The 14,929-nt window shown below is 36.2% G+C and overlaps 1 protein-coding gene across 1 annotated transcript in view; it reads left to right on the forward strand.

Moving 5' to 3' along the window:
- Positions 1-14,929, forward strand: part of Med14 (mediator complex subunit 14) — a 71,136-nt gene that overhangs the window by 7,555 nt on the left and 48,652 nt on the right. Inside the window, exons 3-10 of the mRNA XM_026387555.2 lie at positions 64-169; positions 7,247-7,420; positions 8,179-8,308; positions 8,871-8,999; positions 9,317-9,424; positions 9,964-10,096; positions 10,675-10,825; positions 11,509-11,620. Coding sequence (XP_026243340.1) covers positions 64-169; positions 7,247-7,420; positions 8,179-8,308; positions 8,871-8,999; positions 9,317-9,424; positions 9,964-10,096; positions 10,675-10,825; positions 11,509-11,620 — 1,043 coding nt within the window. The remainder of the gene's footprint in view (positions 1-63; positions 170-7,246; positions 7,421-8,178; positions 8,309-8,870; positions 9,000-9,316; positions 9,425-9,963; positions 10,097-10,674; positions 10,826-11,508; positions 11,621-14,929) is intronic.

Here is a 14,929-nt window from a genome sequence, read left to right on the forward strand (position 1 = left end):
AGATGAAATAAATTTGTGGAATATCCATTGTAATATATTGGTTTTCTGAAAACTCTTTTATAGGAAAATAGAAATAGTACAGTTTGCTAGCCGGACACGCCAACTCTTCGTTCGATTATTAGCTTTAGTAAAATGGGCTAATAATGCTGGCAAAGTGGAAAAATGTGCGGTGAGTTAAACTTTTGGTTTTACTTTGTATGAAAAGCTTTGAATGTTATAGTAAACAGTTGCTAATTTTAGCTTCAATACTTCTTATTTAAATGACATCACCTTCATAAGTAATCATATTTCTCTAGGATAATGTACAGTGGATTTCTTTGGAAACCTAGTATTTTCTTTGGACACTTGATCAGAAGAGTAGGAGGTTTTTGGAGACATCATTACATAAACAGCTTTAAATATGAGATTGGAACTAAAGAGGGGAAGTTGTTAGTTTAAATTTTGTATTTTTAGAATTTGTAAAGATTTTCCTTAAATTTTGCTTATTGATTTTTTTTTACAGTCAAATCATAAATATTTATTTTTCTCCAAAAATTTAAATTTATGTACTCTCTCACAAAAGAAGCTAGTCTTTGCTATGGTAGAATGAGACAGACATTATGACCCTACATACATGTATGATTACACTACTGTTGTGACTCTGCATGGTGTACAGCATGAACAATGAGAAGTTGTTCTCCATTTGTGTACAATGTGTCAAAATGCATTCTACTGTCATGTATAACTAATTAGAACAAACAAAACAAATCAAATACAAAAAACACAAAAGCTAGTCAGTCCTTCCTGCTAGTATGCAGTTTTATTTCCTTTCCCCCTCTCCTAACCCTCACCCTTTTAAACTGTCCCTCAGGCAGCAGGCATTGATGAGTGATGTCTATCTAAATTACTTACCTTTAGCTCCAGACTTAGGTAGCCACATGTCAGGAGATTTGTTCATTTTTTTTTTTTTTTTTTAGCAAAAGACTATTCTCATCCTAGAGAATGTTAGAGATGCTTCCTTTCATCTGGTTGATGCAATTTCTTATCCTTCAATTGCACTCTTCCTCCTTTGTTCCTCACTCAAGAAGAATACATGATCTGGGTGTGATGGTACACACTACTTGAGAGGCTAAGTGAGGAGGATCACAAGTTTAAGGCCAGCCTTAGCAACTTAGTGAGACCCTCAGCAACTTAGTGAGACCTTGTCTCAAAATAAAAATAAAAAATCTCTGTGGATGTAGCTCAGTGACAAAGTGCCCCTGGGTTCCATCTTCAGAATCAATTAATCAATAAGAAAGAATATATGAATAGAAATGTGTACAAGGAAGGACTTTTCAGGTAATCCTGAATTCACTCTGATTTCTCAACCTAAGTCATTAGCTCATATTAGTTTTGTTATCAGTGGTAAATTTACTTGTATTTGGCAACTGATTTCAGGTCCATAGTGATTCTTTGGTTGAGAACTACTGAAACAGAATAGAATGAGGGGATGTATGCAGACAGGATTCCCTAAGTTAAAGTTATGAATACTGGACATGAGGTAAGAAGTGCCATGGTTAAGAGCCTTTTTTGAACCTAGATGGTCTTTTTTAGAAGGGCCAATTCAGTATATACCCCAGAGTACTATTGTGAGAATTAACAAACAATAATGGAAGGGTAAGAACTAGGCTAGTCCACAAAGTGTTAGTTATATCCAATGATCCACAGGCCACACGGTTATAATCCTGCTTTGAGTTCTGGGGTACATTTATCATCTTCAGTCCTTGGGTGCAGAGGTTTCTCAAGCACTGTTCAGAAGTTCACACATCATGTGTCCTCCACCAAAGCCCATACAGGCCTATAAAGGATTACGTTCTTGGGAGACTGATTTCATCTTCTCCTTCCATGTCATCCTTCCATTATGCCGCTTGAGTGAATTTTATGTTTAGGCTTCAGTTTCACTTATGTGGTGGGCAGCTTTTGAAATGGCTCCCATGATCCTTTCCTCTAGATATTCATGCCTTTGCATGATCCCCTCCCCTTGAGAGTGGCCTGTGCCTAGTAACTTGCTTCATTCATGAAATCTTTCAGTGTCCTCATCTTGAATTTCCCAGCCTCCAGAAGGTTTTAGAGATTCAGTCCAGGTTGGCTGACTCCACAGCTCTGGGCCCAGGGTGACGTAGAGCATCATGGTGGAAGGACATGGCAGAGGCAAGCTGCTTGGTTCCTGACAGCCAGGAAGCAAGAGAGCTGCTTATTGATTCTTGACATCCTTGTATGAGAATGGCAGAGTTGGTGTTTTCTCCCTGTTGTATAGATGAGGAGATGAGGTTTCTAGAAGATTCTAGAAATTACGTGGCTTCTTCAAGGTCATAGAGCTGATAACAGCATTTATCTGTTCATTTGTTTATTCACCCATCTATTATCCAAACCTCTATTGAACATGAGTTATAGGGCACAATCCTTGTCTTCAAGAAGCTCCTGTTTTTTGGGGGGGTGGGTACCGGGGATTGAATTCAGGGGCACTCAACCACTGAGCCCCATCCCCAGCCCTATTTTGTATTTTATTTAGAGACAGGGTCTCATTGAGTTACTTAGCGCCTTGCTTTTGCTGAGGCTGGCTTTGAACTCAAGATTCTCCTGCCTCAGCCTCCTGAGCTGCTGGGATTACAGGTGTGCACCACCATACCCGGCCACTCCTAGTCTTTTGATGATTGAGCCACTCACTCGAATTTGGACAAGTGACAAGCAGTGAAGTATGCCAAAGATGCTAAGATCTACCCATCCCAAAAGTTATAAGCTATTTTTAAGAAGTGTTGAGGAAAGCTGTCAGTAGGGAATCATTTTTTGTTTTTGTTTTCTTTTGGTTTTGGTACAAAGGATTGAACCCCGGGGGTACTTTACCATGGGCTATATCCCCAGTCGTTTTGTTTTATTGTTTATTTTTAGAAAGTCTTACTATGTTGCTGAGGCTAGCCTCAAATTTGTGATCTTCCTGCCTCAGCTTTCTAAATTGCTGGGATTATAGCTATGTACCACCGTGCCTGGGCAGTAGGGATCTTGTACGACCTCATTGAGCTCATAGCTTGGGGATGTTGGTGTGGTGTTAACAGATGAGGCACATAATTGCTCCTGTTTTATTTCCATCACTCCTAATGAGGAGAATGGAGTTCATATTGGAAAGGGTAAAATAATTATCATAAAACAAATTAAGTCCCTGAAGTAATGAGAGCAATTTACCCACTTTAATTGAGGTCAGCTCTCTAGGCCCAACTCTGCAAAGCCAAGTAAACTTCTGGCTGTTGTCAGTTATATTTGGAAAGTGAGCAAAATGGGGATATGCTCTAAGTTTGACAATGATGCTCAAATTCCTTTTTTTTCGCCATTCAAGTACGTAATGACATTGTAAAATGTTACCAGTTTTCATAGGTTAAAGTAGAAAAACAGCTTTACATTGGTTAAGTTATATTTAAGGGATTTAAACATTCTCTTAAGTTTATAGGGCTTCCTGGATAAGTTAAAATTAGCAGCTAACTAGTATAGAGGTACCACAGTAGTTTATTTTTAGTACCCTGACAAGCTAAGTTGAAAATATTTTTATAGCAGTTTTTATATTTGTAAATCTATATGGGGGTTTGCCTGTTCCAGAAAATACCACTTCAGAAAGAAATCCACACATAATTTTTGTATATGTGTTTCTGCATATAATTTTCCTGACATCTCACCTCAGTATTCGCCTGCTGGGTTTGCTTATCCTTTATTTCACTGGATTTCCTTATCATTAGACATAGAACTTATATGAAAGTTGCCAGAATGAAAGGAGAAAGGAAGTTATGAAGAAATTGAGAATTCTAAATTCTAGAATATAGATTCTTCTTCTCCTTTTTCTCTTTTTTAAGCTTAAAAGAGAAGAAGCCAACCCTGATTATCATTGAAGTTCATGTACAATTTCAGCCCTGGCAGCTAATGGAGGGGCTGGAAGAATTCTGTAAGACGTAGCTAGCCACATATTTTGAGTCTCTTTGAGTAGACTCATATCCAGGTGTATAACATTGATTGAAGGTTTGTTTAGGGGGAGAATATTCTGTACCATATATGAAATTTTCCTTATGGGGGGAAATTTCTGTTAGTTCATCTATTGTGGTCTGTTGATGTAATTGGGAAATTAAAGTTCATAAACAGTCTTTTGTACAATGTGAAGCATAATTTAAAGAATAGTTTTTGTTATAAATATTAATAAACATGCTTATTTCAAGTTTATCTGAAAGTGTACAGTTCATTGTTTTGGAAATTTGGGCACCAGTTCTAATTAATCTATTTTGGCCTAAACAAAGAAGTGAGGTATAGTATTTCTGAAAAGTCTCAGATTTCTTTCAATAATTACTTAATTTGGGATGATATTTTATTACACATGTTCAAACCTTTAGTAAAAATATAGGCATTACTAGCCGAGTGTGGTGACATAGGCCTGTAATCCAAGTGACTTGGGAGACTGAGACAGGAGGATCACAAGTTCAAGGCCAGTCTCAGCAAATAAGTGAGGTCCTCAGCAACTTAGACCCTATCTTGAAAAATAAGGACTGGGGATATGGCTCAGTAGTAAAGAGCCTCTGGGTCAAATCTCCAGTAAACCCCCCCCCCCGCCAAAAAAAAAAAAAAAAAGATTAGGCATTTCTGAAGGGTATCAAAGTCAAGTGTTCAGTTTTTTTCAAGTCTGATATTAAGTCCCTAATTATACCATAAGTATTAAAATCATGTATTTGATAGTACTAAGTTGCATGCTTCAATAACATTATCAGACAAATTGGAAACTCTTAGTTTGAAATCAAGCTACATTGTATTCATCTTTCAGTGAAGCCTAGTACTATGTAGCATTCTTCTATTTGTTTTCTGAATTTGCTGTTCAAATAAGTCACATTCTGAAGGAAGTACCGGACTTGCAGAAAGTTTCAGTGTTTTTGTTTGTGAGTATAGACATGGAAGTGTTTTGTGTCAGAGGTCAAATCCATCAACTGGTCAATTAGAATATTGTTCATATTTTGACACCTATTTTCTCAGTCTAATGATCATTAAACTGATCTCATTAGAGGTTCTTTTTTTTTTTTTAAAGAAAATTTTTTTTTAGTTGTTGATGCACCTTTATTTTATTCATTCATTTATTTGTGGTGCTGAGAATCAAACCCAGTACCTCGTACATGTGAGGCACACTCTCTACCACTGAGCCACAACCCCAGCCCCTCATTAGAGGTTCTTAATAGCTAATGATCTTATGTGGGCGCATGTCTGTAATCCCAGCTACTCAGGAAGTTGAGGCAGGAGGTTCACAAGTTCAAGGCTAGCCTGGACAACTTCTTGAGACCCTGTCTCAAGGTAAAATTTAAAGGAAAGGGCTGGTTATGAATGAAGCTCAGTGGTAGAGCACTTGCCTGGTATGTGCAAGGCCCTGGGTTCAGTTTCCAGGGCTGAAAACAAAAAAAAAAGCTCTTTAATGCTACTAGCCATACTCAGTGTGTCGCTCTGTGTAACTGCACAGGTTATAGAGCTCTAGTGGTAATATAGTCTAAGTATGTTTTGTCTAAGGAAAAGAGAAAACCCTCATTACCATGCCTTTTTTCCCTTTAATAGGTCTATTGAGACACAATTCACATGCCATACAACTCACCCATGTAGAGTGTATAACTCAATGATTTTTATTATATTCACAGATTTGTGCATCCATTACCACAGTCAGTTTTAGAATGTTCTTACCACCTCAAAAAGAATACTTACACCTTTTTGCTATCACCTCCAAGTTCTCCTTTAGCCTTGAGCAACCACTAATCTGCTTCTTGTCTCTGGATTTGCCTGTTGTGAACATTTCATATAAAAGAAATCTTATGTTGTATTTTTTTTTTTTTGGTCTGGCATCTTTATAATGTTTTCAGGGTTCACTTGTGTTGTAAAATGTATCAGTTCTTCACTCCTTTTTATGGCTGAATTGCATGGATATACATTTTGTGTTATCTTCATTAACAGTGGTTTGGGTTTTCAGTTCTTGGCTATTATGAATGATATTGCTGTAATTAATCTTGTACAGGTTTCTGTGTGAATACATGCTTTTATTTGTTTTGAGTACATATCTAAGAGTAGAGCATCAGGGTCATGTGATAATTCTACATTTAATCATTTGAGGAAAGTACCAGACTGTTTTCTAAAGTAGTTGCAGCTGGGTGTGGTGGTGCATGCCTGTAATCCCAGTGACTCCAGAGGCTGAGGAGACAGGAGGATTGCAAGTTTGAGGTCAGCCTCAGCAGTTTCATGAGGCCTTAAGTAACTTAGCGAGACCCTGTCTCAAAAATAAAAAATAAAAAGGGCTGGGGGTGTGGTGCCCTTGGGTTAAATCCCTGGTACCCAAACAAACAAACCAATAAATAAATAAGTGGTGCTCCTGGGTTAAATCCTGGCAAATAAATAAATAAATTAAAGTGGCTGCAGCATTTTTACATTCCCACCTGCAATATATGAGAGTTCCAGTTTTTCCACAACTGTTCCAACACATGTTATCTGGCTTTTGAAATCTGGCCTTCCTTGTAGGTATGAAGTAGTATTTTATGTGGTTTCAGTATCCATTTGCCTGATGGCCAGTGATGTTGAACATCTTTTCATGTCCATATTGGCCATTTGTGTATCTTCCTTACAGAAATGTCTATTCAGTAGATCAGTTAAGTTCCAAAGGAGATTGTTGTTAACCATGTTAATAGTTGGTGTATAAATATTTTAAAAAAGAACATGATGATCATGAGGAACCTAATGAACTCACTAATAAGGTACTGGAAACTGAAGTTTTATCTTTATTAAATTTCTAAGTCAAAAGGGATGTAGCTGAAGCTAGTGTATTTTAAATTCAGCAAGTGTTTCATTACCCATGTTTAAGGTGGGTTTGGATAAATTGACATCCCAATAGGGTTGATGAAAATCTTCCCAGAGAGAGGATTTTGGTAGTCTTTGATCTTGACTTTGATTGATGAGCCTTTTCACAGTGACTCCATTGAGGGGACTCTTAGAATGGCCTAAATATCAGTGAAACCCAGTTTAGAAGACAAGGGTGTGTTAGCAGTGACCTGGTGGCATTGATAGAAATCCAAGTCAGTCTAAGTCTAGGAGGCCATGCTTTTCAGTACTTCTACTAAGAGTAGAAGCATTTTATTCTCTTTTCTTTTCCCAACTTTTTATATTTTGTGTGTTTGATGTTTAATATAAGAAACAGATAGTTTTGAAGCAGCTGAATGCATTTCCTTTTGCATTAAAGATGATCTCAAGCTTCTTAGATCAGCAAGCCATCTTGTTTGTGGATACTGCTGATCGCCTGGCCTCGTTAGCTAGAGATGCTCTGGTCCATGCCCGCCTGCCTAGTTTTGCTATCCCGTATGCCATCGATGTCCTGACTACTGGCTCTTATCCACGGCTGCCAACCTGCATTAGGGTAAGTGCTTTGACCTTGTGCTTAGAAAAGTTCAAGCTTTTAACCTGCATTAGGGTAAGTGCTTTGACCTTTGTGCTCCGAAAAGTATTTGGTTTCGGATTAAGTAGCCTACCAAAAAAAAACATTTTCAAAACAAATACTTCATATGGTCCTTTTTCTCTATAAGTAAATTGTACTTTTTGTGAAATAAATTGGGGCTGGAATGTGAGAGGTATCGAAATGGGTGAATCCTTTTTTTGGGTGGGAGTGGGCAGATGTGCCAACATCACTTAACATTGATTTCAGTCTGTGAGAATACTGCATGCTGATTGCCATTTGGAAGTGTTTTAAAATTTACTGTGCTAGTTTACCAAGTTGGTGTTACTATATTTTATACTTTTGAGAAGTATAGGGGCTAATGCACAAGGCCCTGGGTTTGGTACCTAGCACTCAAAATAAATTAATTAAAAAAATAAGTAGGGTAAGTCATCCCTTGATATTAAGTTGATTTCATAAATGGAGCATGAAGACCATGTCATATAGTGGTCTAAGCTAGGTGACCAAGGAATTTTTGGCACCCTAATGCATGGTAGTAATGTTCACTATTTTTAGATGTGAACTGCAGAAATGAGTGTTGAGTATCTCTTGGGTCAAGTTAAGAAAACATTGTGTAAAGACAGGCACAGGTAAAAATTATGCCTTGTGCTGGGGGTATAGTTCAGTGGAAAGGTATACAGTGATTAGTTAAAAGTCACTTAACTTTTTTTTTTTTTTTTAAGGATAAAATCATTCCTCCAGACCCAATTACCAAAATCGAGAAACAAGCCACACTTCATCAGCTTAATCAGATTCTTAGACATCGGCTTGTAACCACAGATCTTCCTCCTCAGCTAGCAAATCTTACAGTTGGTATGTACCTAAAACTTTTTCTTTCTTTCTTTCTTTCTTTTTTTTTGAGATGATATCTTACTGTGTTGCTTAGACTGGTCTTGAACTCATGGACTTAAGTGATTTTTTTTTTTTCCTCCTCAGCCTCCCAGGTAGCTGGAATTCTAGGAGGGTATGCACCAGGCTGAAATTCATTTTTTAAAGAATATTTTCTTAAATAGTTTTATTCAAAGAAATACTATGAAGTTTTGACACACAGTTTTGGTGTTTTTTGAGTCTATGCCTTGTCAGTCATCAGTCTCTTTAGTACCTAAAAATACAACGTCCATGTTGGACGAGATCTTGTTGAGTTGAAGGAGAAGGGTCCCTGATTTGAGTCTCAAGAAAATACTGTTTGTCAAAAGAGCTGCCTTTAGTTTCTTAATGACTTGGGTGCTGGCTTCTGTTCATGAGAGAACCAATGAATGATTTGAAGACTTAAGAAAGAATTCTCAGTCTAGCTAAAATTTCTTTACAAGACTGAAGCTTAGCAGGAGGCTGCTTGTTTGGGAGCAAAGTACACTTCTTTCTCTTCTTCTAAAAGCAAATGGCCGCGTGAAGTTTCGAGTTGAAGGAGAATTTGAGGCTACCTTGACAGTGATGGGAGATGACCCTGATGTTCCATGGCGTCTTCTCAAGCTAGAAATTCTGGTTGAGGATAAAGAAACAGGAGGTAAATTACAATTACTGATTTAAATCATAAGTATTGATTTGAATGTTTGGTGTATTGTTGAAATATTCCTGCAGAATAATGAATCTGTATAGCAGTTTATCCTGTAATTGGAAGCAAGTTTTATCATAATCAGAACTACCTACTGCCTATGGAAGTTTCAGTTCTTTCTCAGAGTATAGTGTTCCCGAATTTCCAGGGTTAATTTCAGTTCTTTTCTTTTTAAAATTCATTGTTAGTATACACTTCCTTAGTTGGCATCATGACGTGATCTGTACCCTTTTCTGATGAACTGCCTTCTTTTCTCCTGCCAACGGAAGATGGGCGAGCCTTGGTTCATAGTATGCAGATCAACTTTATCCATCAGCTGGTGCAGTCTAGGCTCTTTGCTGATGAGAAACCTCTTCAGGACATGTACAACTGTCTACGTATCCTTCTGGAATTTGAGACATATTATAAGGATTTTGTGTCTCCCTTTCCCTCCTACATTGTCCATTTATCTTTATTTCTGAACTGAAGCAGCTTAGCCTCTCCCCTACTTTGGGTAGAAACAAAACTGGGAAAGCAGCCATTGTGAAACATACTTCCCCATCTATAATGAAACAATGTTTAAATTTTACTGTTGAATTTGTAGGCAGGCCCCCAAAAGTGATATGTTAGAAAATAGTACTGTTTGAGGAATGAGTAGTACTACTTGGTTAATCCATATTTCCTAAACTTTGAATTAAGGGTCAACATGGACCTTATGGTTTGTTTATGCTGGTTCAGAATTAAATATAAAACTTTTTTCTAAAAATACCACAAATTTTACCACTTTTTAGCATGAGTCATCAGAGAGAGATGATTCCCAAAAGTTCCTTCATACCCAGCTCTTTGGTAGTGGGTGCTTTGTTAAATGAAGTTTATCTACGTTTTATTGACGGTTAGAGTAATGTATATATTAGATTTGCTTAACAAGATCTACCAGATTCTTTCTGCTTATCACTTCAGTTAGAAGTGTTACATTCCCAGACTCTAATGTTAATCCGAGAGCGGTGGGGAGACCTTGTGCAGGTGGAAAGGTATCATGCTGGAAAGTGCCTCTCGCTGTCTGTTTGGAAGTAAGTAAAATTGGTTCTGGTAGATTTATGCTTTGATTAAATACTCTTTTTTATTTTCTCTCTCTCTCATATGTCTGACTTAATATATACTCATAATGAGTATGTGCCCATGGTAACTTGCATTTGTATAGTCATACATGCTAGGTAAGCACTCTACCACTGAGCTATATCCCCAACCCCACACCTTTCTTAGAACATTGCATGTTTCAGATCCATAAACATTTATCTATTTATATTAAGATGTAATATTTTTTAAAATCTTAAGGTTAGTTTACTCTAGAGTCATACCAGATTGCTAAAAGACCATTAGGTTAGGTTGTTGAGTATTTTTTTTTTTTAATATGTTTGCTTAGCACAGTTTTCTGTTTTCAATTATACCTTTTAAAAACTTTGTTTTGGAGAAAATCAGATATCAAGCTGTGTTTGAACTTTGCTTTATTCCCATTTTCTCTAAAGGAATTAGAAGTGAATAAATACTGCCTAGAAGACAGGTTTTTCTGTTTTAGAGTTATTTTTTGATTATTCCAAAAGTTAAGCTATGTTGAAATTTTTTTTTAATATTTCTTTTTTCTCTTCAGTCAACAGGTTCTTGGTAGGAAAACAGGAACAGCTTCTGTTCACAAAGTTACAATTAAAATTGATGAGAATGATGTCTCCAAGCCTCTACAGATTTTTCATGATCCCCCTTTGCCAGCTTCTGATTCCAAATTAGTAGAAAGAGCTATGAAGGTGAAGGATCTCAATATATTTTAATATGGTTTGATTAAATCAGTATGACTTAATTATAATCTGATCCATAATAATTAATCATAATTATATTATTATAATTACTAGATTATAACATGATTAAATCAACGTACCCAGTTCTTTAAAATCGTTAATCGTTTCTAAAATCCTTTATGAAATTTGTTTTGAGTGTTACACTTCTGTATTCATTGTGTTTTTACTTAACATGTGATACTGACTTTGACTTTCACTTTTGGGTGGGGGTTTGCTGGGGATTAAACTCAGGGCATCGTGTTTACTAAGTATGTGCTCTACCACTGAGCCACCCACCCCCCAATTCTATCACAAATTTTATAGTTCAGACCATTATTTTATTTTTAAGGTCTGGCATTTGATTATTATAATAACTGATACACACACACACACACACACACACACACATACACACATATTTTTATCTCCTCATCAAAATATCAACTGTAGTTTTTTTAAGCTTCCAATATCACACAAGTTAATTTTTAACTTAATATGATATAAATTGATTTTTAATTTTATCTAAGTTTACTTTTACTGGTTAACAATCAATGTGATTCTTCTAAAATATTTTGTAGCACGGAATTCTACTCTCAGTCTTTTAAAGTAAAAATATTTCAATTGCACATGCACTTTTGTTGTTGTTTATGCAGATTGACCACTTATCAATAGAAAAACTCTTGATTGACAGCGTCCATGCAAGAGCTCATCAGAAGCTCCAGGAACTGAAGGCCATTCTTAGAGGCTTCAATGCCAATGAAAACTGTAGGTGTTTTAAATTGACATTTCTGCTTTGCTTTTCTTTAAGTTAGCATCCACATTTGTTGTATGAAGGGTCTTTTTTAAACACAACTGTTTTCATGGTACATTGGTTTTGTGTGGAGGCTGGGCATTTCCATGTTTTAACTTGTAAAATTTTCAAACTTGTTCTAATTTTTCTTTTATTTTATTCTTTTCTTTGCTTGGCCTCATTTTTGAAATGTTTGCATAGTGCCTCTGTTTCAAATTTTTTTTTAATATTGAAATGGAAGCTTTTTAACATGAATTTTATTTCTTTTACTGATGAGGCAGCATTCCAAGTATTTATATTTATAAAATACAACTGAGTAAAGAAGAATTTCATCCCTTTACAATTTTTTTTGGATTGTTAATATAGTAACAGGGTTCAAAATAAGAAATGCATTTAAAAACAGAGTGAAAAATCTTCCAAATTGACCAGTCAATCGTTTAGAAAGCAAAACCCTTCATTCTATATAGGTTCACATCATAATGAGCTTGTTTACTATGCTATCCCAATTATTTCTGACCATGATTACCTTGTGCCCCACTCGAAAAGTTAATTAAGTGAGATGATGTAAGGTGAAGTAGGAAGGTAGGAAGGTAATTAAGAAGATGATGTAGGTGAAAGTAGGAAGTCTTAATAGTGCTAGTAGCAAAGATACTGCCTTTTATTATCATCACAAAGCCCAGCTCAATCCATTATACTTAAAAACAGCTTCTTAGGTATATTAGTAACCTGGATTAAAGCCACTTTGAACAAAAGTATATAAAGGCACTTTTGAAGAATAGGCCAAGTCAGAAAAAAATTACAATATTCATTCAAATAGATTCTGCTGCTTTGTTGCATAGCGGCATGACTAGACTTGGCTACAACATTCAAAATAGAAAAGAGGTTTTTTTGAATGTTCTTATCACAGAGAAATAATAAATGTCTAAGGTGATGGATACATTATCTTGATTTGATTATTACACGATGTCTACATGTATCAAAACATCACGTTGTACCCTATAAATATGTACAGTTATTTTGTGTCAATAAAAAGATATATGGTCATTCAAGAAAAATGAATAATAGATGTGAAAAGGAGCTTACATTTTTAAAGAGATTAAGGGAAGGGCATCTTAATGGAATTGCAAGTATGGACCTTAAGAAAAAAAGAAAGGGTGTACCAGAACTCTGCTGAATGTATTGATTAAATCTTACTTTGCAGGGAGCGGATGGGAGTCCATTAGCTTTATCAGGGTTCAACATTAGAATTGTCAGTGCTTAATAATCTTAATGATTAGTTTCAGTGGGAACCCCCTCCACCAATCTCTGAAGCAAAGATGTTGAATACATGGCTAAAAATTATGATCAGAAAGTATAATTGAAACCCATTGGGGTTAGGAAGGGTGCTGAATCCCCCCTTTGTTCTTTTTTCTTAACAGCTTTATCGAGATGTAACTCACATGGGATTACCTCATTTGATGGTTTTCACTGTACTCAAGGAGTCGTACAGCCATCACAACAGTCTAATTTTAGAACATTTGAATCACCCCCAAAAGAAACCCTGCACCCATTGGCAGTTCCTCCCCATTTACCCTTCCCCCACCTCCTGACAACTACCAACCTACTTTCTGTCTTCACAGAGTTGCCTATGTAGACATTTCACATAAATGAATCAGATAATCAGGGGTCTTTTGCATGTTGTTTCTAACATAATATTTTCAAGGTTCATCCATGTTTCAATACTTCCTTTTTATTGTCAATTAATACACTGTATGGATATTCCATATTTTATTAATTCATCATGGCTGGACATTGTGGTTATTTCCACCTTTTGGCTATTGTGAATGATGCTTCAAGTTTTGTGTGGACATACATTTTCATTTCTCTTGGATATATGCCTAGCAGTGTAATGGCTGGGTCATGTAGTAACTCTGTTTAACCTTTTGATATGTTTAACACCACTTTACAATCCCATGATAGTGTGTGAGAGTTCTGTCTTCTCCACGTCCTTACCAACACTTGTTGTCTTTTTGTTTCTAGTGATTGCGAAGTGGTATCTCATTGTGGTTTTGACTTGCATTTCCCTAATGATTGTTGAACATGTTTCCATATATCTTCTTTGGAGAAATGTCTCTTCAGATCCTTTACCAACTTTATAATTTTTTTGTTTGTTTTTTTCTTTTTTAATGGAGTTGTAAAAGTTCTTTATATATTCTGGATATAGGTCCCTTTTCATATATCATGATTTACAAGAATTTCTCACATTTTTCTCTGGTTGTTTCTTCATTTTATGGCATCATTTATTTGTAGTACTGATTTTTTTTTTTTTTTCGGGGCATGAGGGTGATCCTGGGGATTGAACCCAGGACCATGTGCATGCCAAGCAAGCCCTCTACTGCTGAGCAACATCTCTAGGTCCCCCCCATCTGCTGACCAGTGTCTCACTAAGTTGCCTAGGTTGGTCTTAAACTTGTGGTCCCCTTACCTCAGCTTCCTGAGTAGCCAGGACTGAGTAGTCAGTTCTACCACACCTCACCACACCTGGCCAAATTTTTAGTATTGATGATGTTTAATTTCATCTATTTTTTGTTGCTTGTGCATTTGCATCAAGCCTAAGAATGCATTTCTTCAACCCGAAGTTGTAAAGATACACACTTAGGTTTTCTTTTATTCGTCTCATATTTAGCTTTTACATTTAGATCCATGATTCATTTTAAGTTCATTTTTGTGACTGGTATAAGGTAGGGGTCCAACTGCATTCTTTTATATGAACATATGCAATTATCTCAGTAACATTTCTTGAAGACTGTTTTTGCCTATTACTTTTTCACCTTTGTTGAAACTTCCATTTTGTTCTTAAATTAAGCCTTAAGACTAAGCATTTTGCAATCTTCATTTTTTTAATTTCTAATTTTTTAAAATAGTAAAATGCTAAAATTTTATTTTTTAGGATTCCATAAAATAAGGTTTGTGATCCTTTGATAGATTGATTTACTTTGGTATCATCTGTAAACAAAGCTTAGTAAGTAAAAAAAAGTAAAATCAAGCCAGGTGTAGTGGTGCACACCTTTAATCCCAGCAGTTTGGGAGACTGAGGCAGGAGGATTGGAAGTTCAAAGCCAGTCTCAGTAACTTAAGGAGGCCTGAAGCAACATAGTGAGACCCTGTCTCTAAACAAAATATTTTTTAAAAGGGCTGGAGGTGTGGCTTAGTGGGTAAGCGTCCCTGGGGTTCAATCCCTGGTATCAAACAATAAAATGAAATTACTGTGATTGCCAGGATATTTAAATTACTCTGAAAAGTAA

This window comes from Urocitellus parryii, chromosome X (assembly GCF_045843805.1).
Source record: "Urocitellus parryii isolate mUroPar1 chromosome X, mUroPar1.hap1, whole genome shotgun sequence".
Lineage (NCBI taxonomy): Eukaryota > Metazoa > Chordata > Mammalia > Rodentia > Sciuridae > Urocitellus > Urocitellus parryii.